Here is a 24646-nt window from a genome sequence, read left to right on the forward strand (position 1 = left end):
CAGTAGAACATAACTAATATGCTTGGGAACTCAGACATTCCAAAGAAGCGCACAGGCAAACATGGGCACCACACCTTAAAAAATAGCAAGCAAAATAGACTTTGTAGAAAAACATAAGCAATAAAAAAATTAAATGGATGACTTGGTGGGAGGGATATGGAAAGATAGCTTGGGAGTTTAGAGAAAATACTGTTCTAACAGAGGACCTGAGTTTAATTCCCAACATGCAGGTCAAATGGCTCACAACCATCTATAGCTGCGGCTTCCAGAATCCAATGCCCTTGGCCTCCACTGGCACGCACATGCACCTGCCCATACACAAACACATAATTTTTAAAAAGAAATATTTAAATGGAAAGCTGCTAACATAGCAATCAATAATCCAAAAAAGTCTAGATAATAAAGACAAAAGTATAACATAAAACAAGAAGAGTAACAAGCCTTGTGAATGATATAATCCAGATCATAATGAAGCCAAGGCCATAATGGGTACCCAGAATTACTGTTGAAAGGTCTGTGATAACACTCCATGGCCTCAGGGATTTTGTAATTATTGGGATAGGTGGCTTCTTTAGTTTAACTCCAGTACAGCACTCTTTCATCTAAGCTCCTCACCGTCGTCCACTTCAAACAAAAAGTGTGTAAAGAGGCCAGACTCAGAGATACAGTTTACCGTCAACACAACTTTCTGAGTTATCAGAAAAGCACTGCTATGCGTTCCAGTCAAGGTCAGAATTCTAGTAAGACACAAGGGCTTAAACCAAGGAACAAACGCCTCTGCATTTCTAAATATTCCTTCTCTTATAATGAGTACCTTTCAACAGATGACTGTAATTTCTTGATGTCTAACAACAAGGCAATAAAATTCTCTAGAGTATTTTTAGTTTCTTAAAACAAACCTGAAACAATGTGAAGAAAAAAAAGCCACAATGGAAAGGATAGAAAATGGCCTACAGGTCTGACCATAAGAGAGCGGGTGAATGGACTCTCTCACGTTACCCAGCAATGGGGCAGACTGAGGGTGCTTCCCATTGTCCAACTCACACTTACACAAGATTCTTTTCCAAGACTGAAATCAGAGAGAATGTTCCTGAAGACAGGTGTGATGAGCAGAGGATCTGAGGACCAACACGAACTAGAGCTGTGGTCCTGGGAGGCAGTGGTGGGTCTAGCATCTATCTGTAACCCTACCAAGCAGTCAGGGCTCACTCAATGCTCATGAGTGAAAGAATGGCTGGGTGAACCCATGATGTAATTGCTGAAATCTAATTAGCTCATAAACCAGGCACTCTGCCCTTTAAGTGCATTGTCAAAGTACAGAAGAGATCTAACGGTAGAGGAAATGCCTAGAAAGAAAGGGCCATTTTTTTTCTTCCTAGTCTGCAAAATAATAATAATAATAAAAACTATCTTGAAAACTTAAAGGAGGAAAAGGATTCTCTATTCACGTTGGATAGCATCATGGTCTCAGTGATGAGACAGTTAACAAGACCCCTTACCCCAACTCTTAGGAGAGGTCAAGAAGTCAAGCCAAGTATAGCCCAAGACCCAGTAGCAGCTGTACCTGAATGGAAGATAAGGAGGGTTTGAGCCAGACAGGAGAGCTCTGTAGGCTTCTTCTGGTGTCTTCTTTAAGTAGATGACCTATGGCAGACAAACAATAAATAATATTTAGAAGACCATACAAAACTAACTTACCTACTCACCAAATTTGCATTTTGTTTCTTCTGCTTGAAGTCACAGCCCTGGGGAAGCTCCTGTTGGTTCTCTTACGTGTTTTAGACTTTTATTTTGGTTGTTTTGTGCGTTGGTTTTATTTTGTTTTTGAGGCTGGGTTTTGATCTGTAGCTCTGTGGCCTGGAACTCACTATACAGAGCAAGCTGGCCTCTAACGCACTATGAAGCTCCTGTTTCTACATTACAAGTGCTACAATTACAGATGCACACCTCCATGCCTGGCCTTTTGCACTTTAGACAGCCAACTGAGTTACCAACATCCCGGTTCACCTTGAAGCTGAGCCATCACCTTAGGCTTACAGATAAATGGGTGTTTAGGGATGGGAGTAGGACCTTAAAAAGCAACCTGGGGTTCACAAACCTCCCTGGACAGACACAATGTGTGGTGACAATTGTACCTCTGTCATTGGTCTTTGCACCAAAGACCAACAGTTAGCTTTCTTGCCCTTCATTGAGAATGGCCAGGAGTTTAACTCAGGGCCTGGAAAGACCCTCCCTCACAGACCCTCAGAGCTCACAGTGAGAGTTCTCCCCGTGGATTTCAATTGACATCTCTGTTCTGAGAGGAGCTAGTGTGGCTCTCTAAAGGCTAAGTGAAATCATAATGAAACTTATAAAAATGAATGCTGGCAAAAAACTTTGTAAAACAAGTAGTCCTGGATCTTGATATCAGAGACATATTAATAAACTGCTAATATACAAACCAACAAAAAGGAATGTTTAAAACCATAAATAATTTCCATTTAGGTACATATTGCCTAGATAGCACATATTGGGTTCTGTAGTCAGTACTGGGTACAACTGTAACAGAATTTATATCATTGTATCCCAGTGACAATAATTGATAGGGGGCAGGTCTTTTAGTGACTTTGGGATAGGAAGAACAGGGCATGGAAAGAACAGGGCAAAAATGTTGGGGTGGGACAGAGCTTGTGGTTAGTATGGGTGGGCAGCAGGGAGCAGGGTGTGAGGCAAAGTGAGAGGTCAGACAAGACAATGACTGTGTGCTAAAGGATGTGTAATTCTTAAAAGCCTCTCTAGATAGAATTAATGGCATTATTTCCTCCCTGTGTCCCAACATCGAGATCCTATACTCAGTTACAGGACACGCAAGCTGCCCTGTATTCCAAAGAAGGTTCTCCTTCTGCCCCTTTGAACTCTAAGTCATCCCATCAGAAATATATAGCAGGTATTCACTGGCTAACAATTTCCAAATGAGTAGCATTCATGAGCTCTCTAACAAAAAGTAATTTAATAGACCAAAAAGGTACATCTAGTAGCTGGGGAGATAGCTCAGACATTAAAGAGCTCACTTTGCAAGCATGAGGACCCAAGTTCAAGCCCTGGGACCCATCATAAATAAATAAATAAATAAATAAATAAATAAATAAATAAATGCCAGCTCTGGTGTTGCATTTTGTAATCCCAGTACTGAAGAGGCAGAGATACACAGATCCCTGAGGTTTACTGGCCACCCAGCGTATCTTAACCTACTTAGCAAGTTCTAGCACCTACAGAAAACCTGTCATGTCTCCAAAAAGTTCAGAACAGCACCAGAAATATGACACCTGAGGTTGTCTGGCCTCACATGTGTGTGCACGCGCGCACACACACACACACACACACACACACACACGCACACACACACAAGTACACCTAGCTTCAGGAGCAAATTCCCATGTCCCGGTGACAAATGGAGAGAAGATGTGACAAAAGCACACATCAACCAAAGCAATCCAGTCTGAAATACATGGTCTGGGGCACTGGAGATGAGTTGTCTTCAAAGGGACTGCCACAGACAGAGACCCTGATGCTACACGTAAAGGAGTGTGACTCTGATTGCAGCTCAACTCATTTTAAAACTGGATTTGAACCAATCCTAGCTTCAAAAACTCATTGCAGTAACCAGTGCTACAGTGTAACTTTACCCCGATGGGTGGGTTCTGTAATAGAGCTGGTGAAAAAACACTGTTTTCTCAAGCTTAGGGGGTTCAGAAGTTGTGTACGGCTGCTACCAGGGAAAGCTGCAGGGAGAAAGCTTCTTGTGTTTAGATTAGATAATTAAAGCTTATACAACCTCCTTTGAAAAGTAAAAATACATTTCCCTCCTAAGGAGCAATTACACTAATTCCCTTTAATCTTGAGGCAATAGGGCTGCAGGAGGCAGTCACCCGGGCCCACATAAAGTAACCTCTTCAGACTGGTTACTCCACAGGGCTTCCCTCCCATCCCACCTGCATGACTTAGCACACATGAGGCATGTTCTCACATTGTAAGATGAGAGCCATTGTTTTTATTTTTATCCCAGTACTAAAATATTAATGGGTGCAGAGTGAAACCCAACAGAGCCCATCTAAGTACCAGGAAGATTCCTGAAACATCTGTTACAGGTTGACCTTTTTACGGTCTGGAGGGAAGTGCTCAGGGAGAGTGGGAAAATATTCTCCTCGGACAAGAATTCATTGTTGAATGATGCACGCATGCGTCCCTCATTTTAATATAAAATCCCATTTTTTTTTTCCAAGAGGGAATGTAAATGTTGTATGTATTCCCTATACCAGCTCTTAGATGAAGAGAGGTCGGGGAGGGAGTGGAAGATGGAGAGGCAAAGGGAGGCCTGATTGAAGCCAGGAAGGAAACTAACATTTATAAGTCTTGTGGACAACGAATCCAAAACCCAGAAATGTACCGATTGTTCCAAACTGCTGCTGTTCCTCTGTGGCCAAGTTAGCATTTGAACACAGACCCTCCCTCCAAACAGTCTGAGACAAAGGGCTCCCTTTCTCCCGGTTCCTAAAACGAGTACTCATGGCTTTTAGCTATTAAGAGCAGAGGTTTGAGAGAAACCAAATGATGCAGAATTGGAGAGAAGAAAACATCCTACTCTGTTCTTATTTTTGAACAACTGTGAACAATATTGTTTTTTAAATAGGAAGTAACTAAATCAGTTATGATATGTTAAATATGTCTTCCCCCCCCCCAAAAAAAAAGTCCATATTGAGGCCCAAAGTTGCATTAGACAAGTCTAATATTTCCTGAAAATATCTTTTGAAACTAGTTTCAAAGTACCTACCAGATATTCTGATTTATCTTTTTGGCTCTGTGTGTGTGTGTGTGTGTGTGTGTGTGTGTGTGTGTGTGTGTGTGTGTCCACACACAGAATGTACTTTCTATCCCTTGTACTAGCTGTTAGCATACGTAATCCAATGGGAAGAATGTTCCCAAACTTTGATTGACACTTGAGAAAAAAAATCATTATAAAATTGTTCTATCATTGCCAGGAAGTCCTACAGACCTACTCAATAAAAAATAAAAAGGCTAATACATATATGTACTTAGTTTTAACTGAACATGAGCCTGCTAATTATACTGATTTTTTTTTCTATTTAATTAACTTCAATGCCAAAAACCAAAGACTTTTCCATTTGTCACATGATTCCTAAGAGGCGGGATTATAACACATACTATTCAAGAGATGAAGAGATTTTATTTAAAAACATAAGAAAAATTAGAGTACAATCTAAAATAATCTGTAATGTTTATCAACAAGCCACTGATGCCTAAACTTTAATTATTATGGACTAACTCTTACATCACCACATGCTACCAAGTCTCTTCACATAGACACTCCATTATCATAAATCAGTGTCGTTTAAAGCATTTTATAGCATTACAAGTGGGAAAATCTGTCACTGAATCAACATAGAAAGGAATATTACAATACATAATGTAAACTTTAAAGCATCCGTATGTATATCACACACTGACAATATGTCAAATTAGGAATCTCTCCTAACTTCACAGAATACCAAGACGCTACTTAAAACGCTCCTAGAATTTATTTGCAATACTTTTAAATTATCTTGTAAGTTAAAGACTAATGTCACTAGATCCATAGAGCCTATAAAAATAATATGTATGGTTTTCAGAAGCAACTTGAGATTTGCAACTCTATTCGTACACTCTGACAACTTGCTCTCCCTAATATACAATCTGTGATTCTTAGAAAGAATAATTGCCTTCACATAGAAGTCTAAGCCAGACCATAGATTTGGTAATGCTCTCTCTTTCCACGGAGATACTGCCTCAAGCCTTATGTTTCTAGCTTTCTTTGGGGGCTGTTACTATTTTTTTTAATAAAGAAAAGAATTTACTGCTGAAAGAAACATACTTACTTATACCTTAATATACCTTTAAAAGAAATCTAAGAAGCTGATAAAATTGTTTAGTGGGTAAAGGTACTTGCTGCTAACCCTGATCATCTAGTCTGATAGTTTTCAAAGACAATCTCTTTGGGGGTAGGGAGTGTCATATCCAGATGGCCTTAGTTCTCAACTATTTTCAGGTTGTAATGTCAGCTTCCTGGACATCTCTTTGGGAAGAAATTTAATTGACTCAGAACTGCCCAGAATGTCAATTTCAAACCACCATGGCAGTGTTACAGGGACAGAACCTACCTGGGGAAGACTGTTGTCTGCTTGTGTCCCTCTTCTGAACAAGTAATATATGGAGCAAAATAACAGAAAATCCACCACCAATATTAAAGGATACTCTCTGAGAAAACAAATGAAGTCTCAAGGGTATTTTTATTATCTAATCACAAATACAAATTAACATGAGCACAGATTTCTTTACTTGGTTTTTAGAAATTGCATTATGTGTGCGCACACGCACATGTGGAGGTCAGAGGATAACTTGCAAGCACTGGTTCTCTCCTTCCACCCTGTGGGTCCCAGTGCTCTAACTCAGGTCACTATGCTTAAATTTTGTTTTATTTTGTTTTGCTTTGTTTTGTTTTGTTTTGTTTTGTTTTGTTTTGTTTTGTTTTGTTTTGTTTTTAACAGGGTTTCATGTAACCCAAGGCTGGCCTCAAACTTTTAACCGCAGAACCATCTTTCTGGCCCCACTTCTTCAAATTCTTACTGTAGTTTGTTTCTATGGTTATCTGATTTTGCCTATCTCCCTAGCTAGGCTGTAAATGCTAATGAAGGTAATTTTCATGTCTTCAGATCTGCAAGGCTCAGCACAATGAACATCAAAAACTCTCTAAAAAAATGGTTGGTCATAGCACAAACAAACAAGAAGTAATTTCTTTGTAAAGAAAAAATACATTCACAAATACTGATCCCCAATCTAGAGAATGTGATAACAAAGCACGGTGGTCAGGAGCCAACATGCCTGGGCTCAGATGTGGGCTCTTTCGCCTGCAAATGGTATCACATAAATTCTCTATACTTCTGTTTCCAGAAGTGTGAAGAGCGGACACTACTGGACCATGAACTTCCGTCAGACAAAAGGTCACAGGGTCATTGAGACATTGCTGGTTTGTATGCTGTTTGTTAGAGAGAGTAAACACTGTAACATACATATAGCATACTTCTAACTGTACCTAACATATAACTCTACCACAGCAAGAGAATACAGAAAAGAGATCCAATTAAATTAGTCACACAATATTTTCTCCTTTTCTCCACTTATGGTTTGAATATCAAATGTCTCTCACAGACTCCTTTGAGAACTTCAGAAGGTGGAGCCTCATTGGAGGAAGTCAGTCATTAGGAGTATGATGGTGCATGTTATACATGGTCCCCCAATCTGTTCCTCATTCTCTACTTCCTGTCTACCATGAGATGCTTTTCCTCCACCTTCCCACCACTGTGATTCTCCATCCCACTTTGAATCAACAGGACTGAGATGTATGTATTAAAATATCCAAAACCATGAGAGAGAATCAATCCTCCTCTCTTAGGTTGCTCCTGCCGGATCTCCTGTCACACCGGCAAGGAAACTAATACAACCACCTGTGACTCTAGATCTGGCTGGTTCATAGAACTAAGCCCAAAAGGCTGTCTAGGCATATGAACATGGAGACATGAGGTAGTTAATGGCCCCTTGGAGTGCTAAAATTAGGACGATGAGACCATCATCCAGGGAAACTCTCTTGTTTTAATGCAGACACCAGTACCTCTCTCAGTCCTGCCTCTTCAGTCTCCAAGCCTCACAATGCCTTAGTAGCATGAACATTAAAATAAATGTCACCAGCCCCGGCTTTATCAAATCCACTCTCAAAAAGTCTCAGGATTACTGATGTGGCTGGCCCATGTGTCTCTTGAACCACGTACATGTAAAGGAGAGAGAGTTGTTACTACTCAGACTCATGACTTTTGTATTTGAACTTTCATGAACTTTTATGAACAAAAGAACAAAATGGCCAAGACTGGGGAGAAAAATACTTCAATTACGTGTAAAGATTACAGATACCTGCAGAAAGCACATCTACGGGGGGGAGGGGGGAGGAGAACAGTATACAGCAAGAAACTCTGCAAAGAGCCGACGTCACGAAACTTTTAAAGCTTTGTCCTTGGTACCTAAGACTTGGTTCTCAGACTTCTTAAATGTCAAGGCCCTTAATTTGTAAACTGCTGTTTCCTGAAGACAGATTTCAATTTTAATTGTCATAAACAAGCACAAACAGAAATGTTTAAATTCTTAATGCTTTGTAACTTTTTCTTATTCATATCCTGCCATTCTATCCAGTGACAAGAAAAACAATATCTTCATTCAACTTTATAATTAAAAAAAATAAGAAAAAAAACCCACTCATTTGTGAGATGCACAAACAATTTCACTTTTGTTCTAACTTAGAGAAGCAGAAAAAAATACTCAGAGTGGAACAATCACAGACATTAAATAGGCAAGCCTGGGGTTACAAAGCCGAAATGCAACTGTGTTCTCAACAGCCTGGGTCTTGGTCTACATTATTAGTATCCTAATTAAAACACGAGAATAAGACTGCATCTTGTCTCCTGCATACTCTGGTTGAAGCCAGTTTATAGAAAACCCTTCAAGTCCAATAGAAACCACAGACCCAGAGGTCAGTAATGAAGAACACGGTACTTCTGCCTAACAAAGATGGAGACACAGTGTACTGTGAGGGGGGAGCAGAATTGGGCCTCACATCTCCACCCCCATCACTTATTTCTACCCTAAAATTCTTCATCCTGCATCTTCCAGAGAACAAGGACTGTGTTTGCTTGTCTGAGGTTCTGTTTGCTCTGAAATGCCCTCGTGACATCTCTACATTTTCATCTGGAGTTTGAGTTAAGTAGACAGATGACGAGCAGCAGACACGATGTGTTTATCTCAAAATTTATTTGGATGAGAAACGCTCCTTCCATCTCTCTCATAGACACAATCAGAGTAGAGTCAGCGGGAGCCTTCGATGGGCAGTTTGGGAGGATAGCAGACATTAGCCACATGTGTCTCCCCACTTAATTTGATGGAAAGTAGAATTTTCATAATCATCCTGAATAGATGTCTTTCCAGAGCTGATGATATGGCTGGGACAGCTACACATCTCTTGCTAGCACTGTTTTAATGACACTGTGGACTGAGTATGCTGGATTCAAGCCCATGAGCCAACACACACATCGCTGACAATTAAATCATGAGGACACAGGCCAAACCTCTGCCAAGCAAACCAAAGAAAATCACGCCAATATCTCATACCCGGAGGCTTTAAAAAAAAAAGTGCAGGGGGAAGGAAGAAAATGTGTAAGCCCTAGAATACCTAAGTCCTTCATGTTACAGGAGCAACCACAGGTTATATGTTACATACACTACCCAGGTAAACATATGCCTAAGTATAACCTCACAGGTTATATGTTACATACACTACCCAGGTAAACATATGCCTAACCTATCATCTACTGTCAGAAAGCAACCTCTAGGTAAAACTCAAACTCAGACTCAAAAGACAATGAATCAGAATGTTTGTGATCAAGATATTAGTGGCTGATATGAGTCAAGATTTAACATTTAAGTTTTTCAAACACCTATCGCTGTGTATGATAATTCTTTCACTTACAAATGAACCATACTTCAAAGCTTCCTTACAAAGGCAAATAGCTCAAATTCCGGAACTGCTTTTCCCAAGATCAAAGCTCAAAGCTGAAGCTATCGATGAAAACTTGACAACGTGAGTTCAAGCCCCAGAAACCATGGAAAAGTGAAAGGAGAAGCAGACTCCACGGTTGCCCTCTGACCTTTGCCCGCTGACCTCAGCATCCACAGGCACATGTGTCCCTACAGTCACTCGCACACAAAACAATAATAAATAAAAGTAAAATCTTAAAATTAAGGAAACCGCAGGGAAACGGATGAACACGTTCTCAGTTCTAAATTGAAATCTGAACTACTTCAAGTGTTTTGATAGTGTTTTATTATATTTATATCAATTTAACAAATGGGAACTATTGGAAAGAAAACGCTTTCTGAACACACACAGGAAGAGGGCTGCTAAGCAGGGGTGGAACCCAGTCAAGGTTGGTTGTTTTCCATCAAACAGTGGCCTGCGATCTACCCAGTAGTGGAAAAGGTAACCCAGGCTCTCAGTGTCCATCCAGTAACCAGATCACGTACCCAAGGAACGTTAAACAACAGCAGTGTTCTCTAAGTTAAAATTTTAGCTGACTGTGGTGGAGCATGTCTGTAATGCCAGCACTCAGGTTAAGACAGGGATCTCAAGTTTGAAGCTAGTCTGGGTGACAGCACAAGACCTTATCTCAAAAATAATAAATAATTTCAAAACATTTTCAAATATATTTATCCTGTTCTTCTCTGGGTTTTGAGTAGTTTACGGGAGACGTTAATTCGAAGTCTTAAGGCAGAGCCCCACTGAGAACAACTAAACCTCAGGTCTCAAATCTCCTGGTAACTTGTAAGCGCCTGCTCTTTGAACTTACTCAAGAACAGAAAACTAACAATGAGCACAAACAAGGAACTGGTTGTTCTCTCCCAGTGTTTACAAGAGTTGCTGCCTGAAGAATACAGGAGAAATAAGACCTTGTTCCACTAGTTGGGTGTTTGCAGAACAGACCCTGTGGTCATTGTCTGTACATTATCCTGGACTCAGCAAACAAGTGCCATATGACAGGATTGTCCTTCAAGACAAGAAAAGAACTGATCCCTCTTAGGCATGCAAAGGTCTTGTTTTTAAGTAACCAGGTTCCTACATACCGTAGCTTACTAATTTCCACAAATGAGAACACAGACAAGCAAAGGCAACCACAGACCTACCTGACCACACACTTACTTTATAGAAAATACATCTTCCTTCCTTGTAGCTACTAAGAATTCCCACCCCTGTCCCCACACACCGTGCCTCACCTCTGACCCCATTCCGGCTCACTTTAGTGAATACACCTCACTTCTAAAAATCCAGCCCACACATCCTCATCCCAGGGTCAGCTGTTTCTCCCTCGAGTCTCTGTAGCATCAAGACTTGAGGCTCAGGTTTACCAGTGAAAGGGAAATGAGGAAGGGACAGAGACAGGGAAAGGAGCAAGGCAGAGAATTTCCCCTAATTCCAACACAGACCATTTTTATCTTGGTTCAACAAAGAGTTACTGATACAGGAACCACAGATAACGCCAAGATCAAGGCCAGCATGCTTCTGACCTCATAGAGCATCCCATGCACACTTCTGATTTTTCAATCCAGGAGATGCTCCCAGTTTTCAGCACACTAACAAGCAACAGTGAAAACCTCGAAGCTCTTTCAAAATATAGCCATCTGGACCTGCCTGCTTAAGATTCAAACTCACTAAAATATGAGGTCTGACTACGATTATTACGGATACTTCTGACACACGGCTATGGCTAAGGACCAGTGTTATAAGCATTTGAATGTTAAAGACCGTGGCTATCCTTCAGAGCCTCAACTAAGCACACAATTATCAGCTTTAATGGAAAAAAAAAATCAGTAAAATTTCAAGACAGTATCAACAGGATTTGCTAAGGTCCTCTACAGCTCAAGTATGGCATCTGCCTCTTTGTTCATGTGGCGACTTGTAGACACAGAGTTCTATTTCCAGAACATTCAAGTGAGAACAGAAAAGACACACAGGTTAACAATTAAACTGTCATGACGGAACAGGATACATTTCAGTTGTGAAAGTTAGTCATCAAAGTAGCAGGTGAGTTTAAAAGGCTGTTGGGCCATTTAAACTCCCTAACAGCATCTTGTGTCATGGAGAATAAAATCCAGACTCATTCTTACATACCAGCCTGACATTCTTACATCCCCTGTGCTGCCTCCACATCAAGATGCAGCTACCTGGTCTTTGCCTCAGCTCCTCTCCCATCCGACTCATTCCCACCCAGCCTTTGGGACATGCTCTACCCAAAATACTCTTCCTCCGTATCATCTTAACTACCAGTCGCTTGAAGAGGACTTCCCTGACTCCAGTATGAAGTGGGCAACCATCCAGCAGCATGTGTCACTACGTTTTACACCCTTGTTATGCCAGGTGTATATCTCTGAGATATAAACTCAGAGAGGCAGGGATTCAAACCCTCTTGTTCATCAATACCACCTGAGAGCCCAGATGAATGTCTGGCACGAGTGTTCATAAATATTTGTTCAGTAAAAGAATGTACAAATTAACCAGACTGGAGGGAGTATAAAAAAATTTCCCACAGAGATGAATAAATGACTTATTCCCACTTAAACTACCAAGAAATTCATTATTATTAGTTTTGGGGTTTTTGTTTGTTTGTTTGTTTTTGTTTCTTTTTTGTTTGCTTGCTTGCTTGTTTGCTTGCTTGTTTGAGACAGGGTCTTACTATGTAGCCCTGGCTGGCCTGGAACCTACTACATAGAAAAGGCTAGCTTGGAACTCACAGAGATCTGCTTGCTTCAGCCTCAGGAGTGCTGGGTTAAAGACATGCACAACCATGGCCTCATTTACTGTTTTAAGCTTGTGTACGTCTAAGGATGATGCTGCTCCAAAGAACGAAAAGGCTCCAGTTATCACAACACTGTTATTCTATATATTAGCCAATTAAGAAAAGGAAGCGACAGAGAAAGAAGGGCAATAGGAGAGAAGTAGTCTGATGAGAAGAAGAAAGAGATGGTGGGGGTGGGGAAAACAACTGGAGAGAGTGAAATGACAAGGGTGCTGGATGAGGCAAGGTGGCTGCTATTTCACATCACAGTGTGCACTGGGACTTGGCTGCCCAAATAAGGCAAAGGTTTTAAAGATATTGGAATGCCAACTCTAACAAGGGGTCCCTTCCCTCCTGGTTCCACCTCTTCTGAAAGGTCTGAGTCTCCTGGTACAGTGAGGATGGAGACTGGGGTAAGGGGCTGAGCCTCCCTAAGCCATGTCTGCTTCTAGGAAGAATCTATGTCCGCAGCCACTGGGGCAACTCTGCAGAGAAATTGATTCTCTGGGCTGCTAGAGTGGACAAGGAAAAGACCAAAGGCCTTCTGATGCTGTCCTGAAGCTTAGGAACTTAGGAGGCCTAGGCCAAACAACATTCCTTAAAACTCAAAAAAAAAAAAAAAAAAGTTCATCGTAAGTTTTGTTGTTTGTTTGTTTGGGGGATTGGGGGTTGTTTTGTTTTTTGGAGACAGTATATCATTATGCAATCCTGGTTGGCACTGAACTCAATATGTAGACCAGGCTGATCTTGAACTCAGTGATCTACCTGCTTCTGGCTCCAGAGTGCTGGGATTTGTGGGCCACCATGCCCAACAACGTAATAGAAGATCTTAATCAACTTCTTTCCTGAATTCAGAAGTACAATATGTCACATATAAAATCCAGTCTCTGGTACATTTGTTAATCTCTGTGCTAATCATAGCATCAATCCAAAGTCAGGATATCCTTTCATATTTTTTTCCAAATACATTCACTTAGTTGGAGATAGGAAAACAAAACTATTTTGGAACTTTTTAAAATGCTAACCCCATTTTTGTCATAATTTCCCTTACAATTCACCGAAGTATCACTGAGAAGAAAACTAAATTTAAAAAATTGGCTCAAAAAAATGTAGTTTACGGTCAAAACTACAACTCACTTGCAGGCACTGAGAATAATTCTTTATCACATTCAAACTTATGGGATTGGGGACTTCCCTCATTCTAAAGCAGATGATATACTGTAATGTAGCACACTCTCCAATGCTATGCACATCTTAGATCGACTTCTTACTCCCACATTTTAACAAGCAGCTGACTCAAATGGAACACTGAAGTAGAATTCTGGTGAGAGGCATCAAGGACTAGAACTCAGGACTAAAGCAGAGTGACATCCACTTCCCCATAAGGGACATGCTTGTCAACCCAGAAGGAAAGCTTGAAACCGTGAGGCTACAGATCTTTTGCTTTTCTGTGCTTTTTTTTTTTCATTAATTATTATCATATTTGTGTATAATGTGTGTAGACACAGGTGTGGAGCTCAGAGTATGACTGTGTGGCTTCAGCTGTCTCTTTCTACATACATGTATGTGCATTCTAGGGCTCAAGCCTAGAGAGCAAGCAGTTTACCTGATGAGCCATTCCACCGGCTCCTGGTTAACTGTGGATAGATAGATAGGTAGGTAGGTAGGTAGATAGATAGATAGATAGATAGATAGATAGATAGATAGATACCTATGATACTTAACTTATTAGACAAAATAAAAGATTAACAACCGAAACCAGTAACGACAGAAAAAATGTAACAGCATGCTATAATAGAAGCTGTGTGAATGTAGTCTCTCAAAATCTCTTCTTATACTACTTTCACTGGAGAGATGGCCTAGTGGTTAAGAGCACTGGCTGTTCTTCCAGAAGTCATGAGTTCAATTCCCAGGAATCACATAGTGGCTCACAACCATATGTAATTGGATCGGATGCCCTCTTCTGGTGTGTCAGTAACAGCATGCTCATATACATAAATAAATCTTAAATCATTTAAAAAAAAAATGCAGTGTCTACATGATCAGATGAAGTTTGGTAAATAATACAGGTAGAGTAACCTGGTAAAGATCACTGCAATATAAACAATGAGACAGGATGCCAGTAGACTAGATACTCAGACAGGTAGTAGTGGGTAGCTATCAGGCAGGTAAGATATACGGTGTGAATCTGCTGGATGCAGGGATAATTCACAGGGATAGAAGCAGGCAGTAAGAAACATCATGATAGTACTGGAAATGGTGAAAAACTTAAAACTTTTTATTATTTTTTGAAATTTCCATTTAATGTGTTAGAGCCAAATTTGACTGAAACCTCAGAAAGTGGTGTCAGAGACAATGAGGAGTCTACTGATGGTCACATATGGAAATGTAATAACTGAAAGACTGAGTGAGTGGGAGGTCCGTCTGCACTGTGTTTATGTGGTCAACACAGGATTGCTCACCTCTGGGACTCTGAATCAAATGCAGGGAAGTTTCCTAGTGCATCCATCCCCTTATTCACTAAAACTGCAGAGACAGCTACTAGGTTTGGGCACAGGGGACATAAATACGTGAGTGAGAATCATCTTCATTCTAGAAAATCACTCTAGCAGGGCAGAGAGAGCTCACAGAGAACTAACTTTGGGAAGCTCATCACAGCACATTAGAGGCAAGTGGAGAAAGCTCTACTGAGCTCTGTTTTGAGTGAGGTGGAAAGAAAACAGCATTGTGAAGGGTAGGGAGGGGCAGGCTGGGGGAGGCAGATGATCAGGGAGGAGAAACACCAGGAAGAGCCTGTCTAAAAAGTTAAGTTTTGTATTATTTTGATTAAATAAAAAAATTCCCCCAAACAAGCCCACTGAATGACTCACACCTACTCCTGAAAGAATTGAGTCTGACTCAGCCTGTGGTATGCACAATCCCACAGAAAGGCTGTCACTCTGCTTGTTAGTTTGAAGCTGTAAACCACAAATGCCACCTCCCGCTAATAGCTTTAAGAAGTTGTGGAACAACTTGGAGTGTTTCCTTCAAGCAGAGGTGACACCAGCAAAGCTACTTACTTTCATGAGCCATGACTTTGCCACAAAACTAAATCTCCTGCTTTAGGTCACTGTGAATCAATAAAAAAAAAAAAAAAAAAAAAAAAAAAAAAAAAGTGCCTGGACCTATAAAATGAAATGCCAAAAGTCCTTCAAGGCCCTGTCATGGGGAAGTCCTGAGGAAGATGGGGCTCAGGCTGGCAAGGTCGAGTCAGGGCAGCAACGAGGGAAAAAACTAACAAACACCCAAGGAGACAGACAGGAGGATCAGTGGAGTTTGAAGCTACCAAGGGCTACAGAGGGCTCACATGGCACAGTCTGTGTTTACTAATGTGCAACCACATCTTAAGTTCTAAGGATCTTAGTGATGTCTACAGAGCAAGCTGAACAGGGGCTGCAGCTGGCTCCTCCTTTAACATCACGTCTGGAGAGAGTTTTTAATGAACTAATTCACTTTTCACAATAGAGATGTAATGTAATGTAACATAAAAATGTATATCAGTATAATGAAATCCATTCTATCAAATGGAACTTCTTTCTATGTTTTGGAGGGGTACATGGTTTTGGAAGGATTCGTTTTTTTGTTTGAAACAGGGTGTCACTATGTAGCCCAGGCTAGTCTGGCACTCACAATCATCCAGCCTCAGCCTCTAAATGATGACATTACGTGTGTGTGCCACCACACTCAGTTGTGTGTGTTTGGAGTGGGGGGCTTGAAATAAAATTTACATGTTAAAATTATGCAACCCAAAATCCATTATAAACCTAAAGTATAATGCTTGGGGACATTCCGACTCTCTTCACACTGACTTAAGAGGCTCAGACTGCCTATGTGGGGCCCCAGGTTACTCCCAACACTCTATTTTGGCTACCTAAGGAAAGGGAGGAAAAGCCTGAGAGAAGCTTGGGGGTAGCACGATGATTCCAACAATGCCATGATAAGGGTAATTTTTAAGATTTGAGCACTTAACTCAAGCACCTTTTCTCATGATTCCAGTATCAGCTGACTAAAAACCACCTGGAACTTGATACATGTCCATTATGTAGCAATGGGAGTCTCTCAGAGAAATTAAAAATACTGGCAGTTTTTCTTCAACTTGATCCTGTTAGCTGAGGACTAATGTTAAAAGCCCAAACAACTAGCCACACTTTCGGTGCCAAAATCCAGGCTCTAAAAAAACATGCCAAAATATTCCCCAGTCCTGATGGTGTTTGGTTCGAGACAATCTTATCATGTAGCCCAGGCTGGCCTTGACTTCTCTATACAGTAGAAGATGACTTTGAAGTCCAGATCCTCCTGTCTAGCATGGGATTACACAGATCCTTCTCTCAAATGCTGGGATGACAGACACGTGCTGTGGTACTAGACCTTGAACCCAAGGATTCATGCATGCCAAGCAAGCATTCTGCCAACTGAGCTACATCCCCACACTGATATTTTTAATAATATAGAAAAGAAAACAGCATGCCTCACTCACTGTGATGTAAAAAACTACCTGATGGGCAGGAGATGTGGCTCAGTTGGTAGAGTACTTGCCTAGCATGCACAAGGTCCCAGGTTCAATCTCCAGCACCATGTATAACTACAAGGTAGAAGACCTTAAATCAGAAATCCAGGTCCATCCTCAGCTCCAACTTGAGTCTGAGCTTGAGCTACATGAGAGCCTTGTCTACAAAAAGGGAGGGGGGAGGCAGGGAAGGAGGGAGGGAGAGAGAGAGAGAGATAGATAGATAGAGAGAGAGAGAGAGGAGTTGACTCATGAAGTCATTCAATATACATGTAAATGGTGTGTGTGTGTGTGTGTGTGTGTGTGTGTGTGTGTGTGTGTGTGTATCTGGGGTGGGGGTAAGAAAGAAAACAGACAAATTCTATCCCAAGATACGAGCCTCACCACTTCCCACTCCCATTCCCATATCGTTTAGCCGCCTGCTTGGACCTACCCTAAACCATCCACAAACATTACATACAAAGCAGATCTGAAAAGAGCTATGGTTGCATCCGGCAGGAACACACAGGTGAATAGATGTTCACCCAGTTAGCCAGAATCAACACTCAGCTGCTCCCTGGAGGACAGCCCACACACCTGTACCTGAAACACTTTAATAGCTCTCTATCATGGGAAGAGCCCCCCTGGCCTCTCGGCATGCTGTCTTCTAGCTGATGTTATTCTAAGAGGAGCTTCTCAGTTATCTCTGACTAAACAAAGCTTCAGCCTAGGGACTGAACCTGGGTTCTGGTCTTTCTCTTTAAGAAATGGAATTGATCTTGGACAAGCCATTAGATCTACCCCCACTGAGTTTCTAGCAGAACTGAGACAACATTCTTCCAGTGGTTTCCTATGGAGACACTCCAGGGCCCTGCAAAACTGGATCTAGTTTTTCTAACCTAACATGTTTATTTTAAAACTAAAAGAAAACAGTAAATCCATCCCATACACTCAATATTAAATTTTACCCCTGTGCGATCACTGAATAACATCACATTGCAGAAATAAAACTTGGAAGTTTTATTTTCTGTGTCATATGTCCTAGGAAACTTGCTTTTGAAGAGGAATCCAGTGGCCCTGCACAAGCACATGTCCATCCAGAAAGCTACACAAAATGTAACAACAAATGCCAAGAATGTCCAAGGACATGTATTTCGGACATGGTCTCACAGAAGGCATGGCAAATACACCAAAAGCCACAGTCTTACCATAGGAGGTATCATAAGAATTTTAAGGGACTTTTAAATTTTTATTTCCATAATGAATGCATGTCATTAAAATATGTAGTTATATATGCATAACTACATACACACAAACACACACACACAGGAAGAGTCTCACTATGTAGCCCAGATTGGCCTTGAACCCGTGGCAATCCTCGTGTCTTAGACTCTGAAGTGCTGGGGTAACAGGTCTAAACCACCACTCCTGACTCTCCCGTTTTCTTTATACAGTGTTGTTGATGCTGCTGCTGTTGGTGTTGGTGTTGTATGCATAATGGCAGGGGTCACACAGAGAGTTCAGAGGCCAACTCTGTGAATGTCAGTTCTCTCCTTCCACATTTAAGTGGGTTCTCGAATCAAAATCAGTATGCCAGCTTTGCTCAGAGAGCAAATCTACCCACTGAGCCATTTCAGTAGTAGGGACTAAACCTAGACCTTAAACATGCCAGGCAAATAGCATTCTATCACTGAGTTCAGTCTGTGACAGGTAGATGTGTTCGCAAGCTTATTTGAGCACAGAGGAAGCTTGTTTTCAGCTTCCAGGCAGAAGTAGAGAAAAACAAAATACAGAAAATATTTATGCAGTAATCTGAGAAAGATGCCTTCAGCAAACAAAAAAGGGAACAGGTACTTTTCCTAGATCCCAGCTAGAGGGAACACAAGGAGGGCTGACTATGGGAAGGAGGCACTGTGTTAACTATGTGGAAAGGACAAACAGAACACCAGTCTTGGGGAGACTGAAGAAAAACCTAAAATTTTCAAGAAGCCTGAGCTATTTCAAAGTCACCAAAAAACACAGGCTTAGAAGAACAAAAACGTGGCCCATTTACAGGCAACATCACAAAAGAGTTGCCTATCAACCCACTAAAGGAAGGAACTGCAAACAGGAAACCAGTCAGTCCAGCCATGTCCCGCCCCTCCCTTCCTCTCTGCATGATGCTATCATTAGATTTACAGGGAAGGATGACAAGCTGCTCTTCTCTGGCAGCTGCTGAGTTACTGTTTTAATAAACGTTTAATAGAAACATCCTTGTTATTTTGAACCAACAGTTTTCTTTGACAATTTTTTGCCTGCACTTAAAATAACACGTTGAAGCTAACAGATTTAATAAGTTTAAGGCGGTTCAGAAATCATAATTCACAGATGTTAATAAAGTTAATAAGGACAGGAAGTAACATGGTTTGTAAGAAGAGCAAAGCAAACAGGCAGTTAACCAACCAGACATCAATTAACACACGAACACTTTCTTTAGCCACTTTTAGCTAACATGGTTCGAACTGGCCATGGGATGCCAGCCCCACTATGTACATCTCCAACACAATCCTTACATCGAAGGCTCAGGGAACATTATGAAAGAAGGGACAGAAAGAATGCAAGAACCAGGGGACCAGGGCATCTGCTATGAGAACAAGACAGAAGTGGAGTTCAAAACCAGTTCAAAGGCTACACAGTGAAGGCTAGACCATATTGAGCTATATAACACTCAGTCTGAAAAGCAAAAGAAACTACAACATCAAAAATAATGAAGTGATAGTCTTTAGCAATGAAATTTCCAAAACTGTAAGGTTCAAACCCATTAAGCATATAGGAACAGAAAGAAAGGCTCTTGCTAGGGGGGAGCTTGAGTTCAACCCCTGGAAGCCATTTGGTAGGAGAGGAGAGAACAAAGTCCCAACTGTTGTCCTCTGACCTCTATACTCAGGCTGCTGTGACACACACATCTACACACACACATCTACACACACACACACACACACACACACACAAAATGGAATGCATGTGTAGAACTTTAAATTCTACATAATGCCAATTGTACAAACTGGTTTAAGTACAACAGGCCTTAAACACTATACTTTTAAAACGTAAGAAAGAACAAAGAAAAACCTTATTAATCCCACCTCTAGCAATCTAAAGATTAAAAATCCAGTTTTTAAAAAAAAGAACATTTGAAAGAACAAGTACAACATACATAATTCAGAAAAAAATGTTTTATATGCTATAAAAAATATTAAATGGTAAACAAAACTGTACCATACCCCGTCGGTGGGGTCTGCTGAACAGCAAACCATTAAAACAGGCTCCATAATAGGGGCTCAGTCGACCACATACAACACATGAAGGGAAGCACATCAAAGCTGCATCAAAGCTGCATTTTAAGCTTTTTCTTTTTTATTGTAAGAAAGAAAAAAAAGGAAGACCCCCCTTCTTGTTATATTATTCCTTTCTTAAACTCCTCACCCGCAATGGTTTCCTTTATGTGACACTTCCTTACCATCTCGGCCTGCTGGGATCCGCCATCCCAATCCTCCCATGCTTGGCCTGAGATTCTCACAGTAACCGCAGAAGGTAGGAGACACTCGCCTTCAACTCTTTGGGCTGGGCGCCTGTCACATGGTATCTGCTCCAAAGCATTAACTGGATGAATTCTCATTTCCCCAGGCTTCGTACCTATTGCACACTTTTCACAATTATATATTGCTTGTGTGCTCTCCATATTTGAAGCTTGATCTGTTTGTTTGTTTGTTTATATATTTCTTTAGGACTCATCAGGGTTCACAGGAGCTAAGTAAATATTTACTAAAGTTATCAAGACCTGACTACGCATCTCACAAGAGAGATGTTCAAGTGGTTTAAATAGACTCCTCCTTTAAACATGAAAATCACATTCTAGTAGAAAAAAAAAGGGAAAGAGCACATACTCATATTTGAAGAACTCTATTAAGTGGTAATTAGATTAACAACCACCTGACTGCTACTGAGCCACAGAAGGACTGACACAGAGGAATAACTTGGAAGATAGGGACACTAAAGGAGGGAGGTGGCTGTCGGATGGACATTCAGAGCTGTGGTCTAAGGGCCCAAGAACAAAACAGGTAAGAGAAGGGGGCAACTGACCCAGAAAACTGGGGAAGGCCACAGAGTCCCTCCACCCCAGAACTGGCAGGGATTTCTAAATGCTTAGCACACAATCACGACATCACCTTTATATGCAAGGCCTCCTTCACCTTCAGGCCTCTAGTACACACAGTATTATTATCCCTGAGCCTAAAGATGAAAGAACGGAAGATTAAATAAGCAAACGCTTGCTTGTGACATACACCCACTGAGTGGGTTGGTTCAAAGCTACACCCATGGCTGTGCTCAGTGGTTGTTTTCCAGCCAGACGGAGACTGACACCTCTCCAATTAGGAGGTGACTTACGAGTGGCACAATAAAACCATATTAATAGCCCTCTGTGTAGTGTACAAAATCAAAGGTAGACACGCATAGCTAGAAAGTCTATAAACCTCAGCCCGGTCATCCTGCAGTGCAGACATAATGTCTGGCTCAGGCTACACCCAGTTAGTCTATAATGTAGATCTCCAGCAAGGCAGAGGTTTAAAGATAAGCTGAGGAGGCTATAATGTGGTTGCCACCTCTGTTTAAGCATCCTCTGCATCTCTGAAAACTATTTGCTTCCTCTTGCGTACTATATAACTCAGACTGGCTGGACTCACGTACGAAATCCTCCTGATTCAGCCTCCCAAATCCTGGGTGCATAGGCGTGCACCTCCATAGCAACCCAAACTTCTTTATTCCTTAACTCTGAACTTAATTTTTAAACTAAAATAAAAATCACATTATTATAACTTCTCCTATATGTTTGTTTTATACACACATAGACATCTCCACCCCCATGCATTTCTTCAGCCACTACGGAATGAACCAAATTCTCCTTGGCATAACTGTCAAAGCCCTGCGAACTAAATACAGTAACACAGAACAAAAACTTGGTCTTGAATTTCAGAGCAAGAGCTTCATTAATATAAGTTTTTAAGATTTACACTTATTTCTATTTTATGTGTGTGAGTGCATGTAGGTCTGTGTACCATATTCATACAGTGCCCACAGAAGCCAGAAGAGAAGGCCAGATCCCCCCGGAACTGGAATTACAGAGAAGTCATGAGCTGCCATGTGGAGCCTGAGACTCAAACCCGGGTCCTCTGGAGGAGCAGTCAGTGGTCTTAACCACTGAGCCATCTCGCCAGCCCCTCATTAAAATAATTTTGACAGTGACTTTCTTCAAGTCTGGTGACTTAGGCATCCTGATTCTACAGCTGCCCCCGAGTGCTACACTGGAAAGAAGACATCTTATTCAAATGTGAGCCTTCCAATTTCAGAAGTGCAATGTCATAGCCTAGAAAGTGAAGAAACCATACCAGTGTGTGTCACTATGATCTCCAAGTGGCCACATCAATCCAGCAGTCTGGCCTTAAGATCAGCCACAGAGTAATACTTTCTGTGAACATGAGGCTTTATCTCCTTTCTGATCCTTGTGACTGATCTAGAAGAAAGGGCTCTAAATAGACTCTCCGTGCTTACAGATAAGGAAACAAACACAAACGTTTCTAAGGCGTACTGGAAATCACCTACAAGAGGATCTAAAGAGCCCCTCCTCTGGACGGTAATCAATACCATGGAATTAGCTTTTTATAAATAGTTCCAAGAGCTGAGATAATCCTGTGCTGGTGGAATGCTTCCTAGCACACAGGACGTCCTGGGTTCGATGCCCAGCCCTGCACAAACTGGGTCAGGGCATGGTAGTGCATGATCGTAGGAGTTGAGAGGCAGAGGAAGGAGGATCAGACGTGGAGAGTCCTCTCGACTACACAGCTGGTACTGACCACCCCAAGATATAGGAAACCCTGTTTTGTTTGGGGTTTTGTTGGTGGTGGTTTTATGTCTCTAATAAAAAGCTTTGTGTGCTTTACCACAACAAAACAATCTGAAAAATGAAAGTCTGTTTTCAAAGGAAGTCATTCTTGTTTCTTATGCCAGCTATCACCTTTGATTCTGTACCCTTTGGCTCAACATGAACTCAGATAATCCGGAAAGGAAGAAGACATTACTTACATTTTCTATCCAGCTTGCCCCTTTACAGAGGTTTATTCATTCCGTGTATTTACAGGCATCTGCCTCACAGCCAGTATGACCCTAAACTGGATGTTTGGTACTCAAGATACGCCAGCTAGGAAACAGCTGCTGCTCCTAGCACCTGCCCCTTCCACACTGGACATTCTAGGGTCTTCCGTGTGGCCGCCTCCCAGCCAAGACCTACTACCCATGATTCAGTGCAGCAGGAAGCTTCTAGGGCTCTTCCACAGCCTTATGGCCAGCTTCCAACTCAACTAGGGAACAACTTGACCTAACCCCTCATTAAATATATTATCGCCCTCTAGACAGGGCACTGAACAAAACAGATAAGGTCCCCACCCTTTGGTCTGGAAAAGAGGTAATACACACTAAATGCACAAGCACACAAAGTAACTTCAGAAACGAAGTGCCGAAGTGCCGTCCAGAAAACAAAACAGCGAGGTGCCAGGAGGTGAACAAGGGAGCAGGGCGGAGTTTGGGAAAACTCTCCAAGACAGTAACCTTGGGGGATGGGGACCAGGATGGACAGGCATTCGAAGGTCTGAAGTAAGAATGCTCCAGATAAAGAGAGCAGAACTAGCAAGGTTTCTGGTGAGAAAAGGCACACTATTTTCAGTTAGCGGGCCAGTACAGTGGGAGGACTTGAGCATAGAGATTAGATGCCAGAAAGAATCAGCCTCCGGATTCAAACCAGGGTCATGATACGCTCTCACTTTAATTGTTTGGAAAGACCACCCTGATAATTGTACGGCAAGTGAAATCGAAGAGAAACAAGAAGACTGAAAGGAGAGCAGGAGAAAATGCATGAAGCTACGGAAGTGATCAAAGATGGTGGACACCTGACCTAGGAAACAGCATGAAAGGGAAAGAAAGATGCGCTCTGGTTCATTTTGTGTTCTGGGAGTTAGAGCCAATCACACTGGACTATGTGTAATGTGGGAGGGAGTTACTGGGAAAGGGAAACCACTGCTAACTTTTGATTTGGTTCATCAAAAATAGGAGTTAAGTTTTCTGAAGGGGAGGGTTACTGGGGAAATAAATCAGTTTGGGATAGAGGGGACAAAGGTATATATTGTCACAATAAATTTGTGATGATTTAGGTATATGATGTGGCGCTATCCAACAGACAGTTCCATGTCTGACCTTCATAATAATTTTCTGCAGTTGGCAGGGAAGCCCTGGCATTACCTAAACCTTATCCATGAGAAGGCTAAAGCTTAGAAGACTTGCCTCAAGGTGTGAGTCAATGGCCCTTGAACGTGGCTGATGGCACATTTAAAAAGAGACTCAGCCTGCTGGGCAGCAGTAGCACGTGCCTTTCACCCCCAGCATCTGGGAGGCAGAAGCAGGTCGATCACTGTAAGTTTGAGGCCAGCCTGGACTCCAATGTGAGTTCCAGGATAGCCAGGGCTATCTGTCTTGAGAGAGAGAGAGAGAGAGAGAGAGAGAGAGAGAGAGAGAGAGAGAGAGAAAGAGAGAGAGAGAGTTGTCTTCACTAGGAACATCTCTCTGAAACACA

The 24646-nt window shown here is 41.6% G+C and overlaps 1 protein-coding gene across 3 annotated transcripts in view; it reads right to left on the reverse strand.

The window, feature by feature from the left end:
* Positions 1 to 24646, reverse strand: part of Cdc14a (cell division cycle 14A) — a 149193-nt gene that overhangs the window by 89449 nt on the left and 35098 nt on the right. For all 3 annotated transcript variants that reach the window (XM_034501115.2, XM_034501114.2, XM_076933164.1), the window contains exon 5: positions 1565 to 1644. In XM_034501115.2, the coding sequence (XP_034357006.1) occupies positions 1565 to 1644 (80 nt within the window). The remainder of the gene's footprint in view (positions 1 to 1564; positions 1645 to 24646) is intronic.

Source organism: Arvicanthis niloticus, chromosome 4, assembly GCF_011762505.2.
Source record: "Arvicanthis niloticus isolate mArvNil1 chromosome 4, mArvNil1.pat.X, whole genome shotgun sequence".
Taxonomy (NCBI): domain Eukaryota; kingdom Metazoa; phylum Chordata; class Mammalia; order Rodentia; family Muridae; genus Arvicanthis; species Arvicanthis niloticus.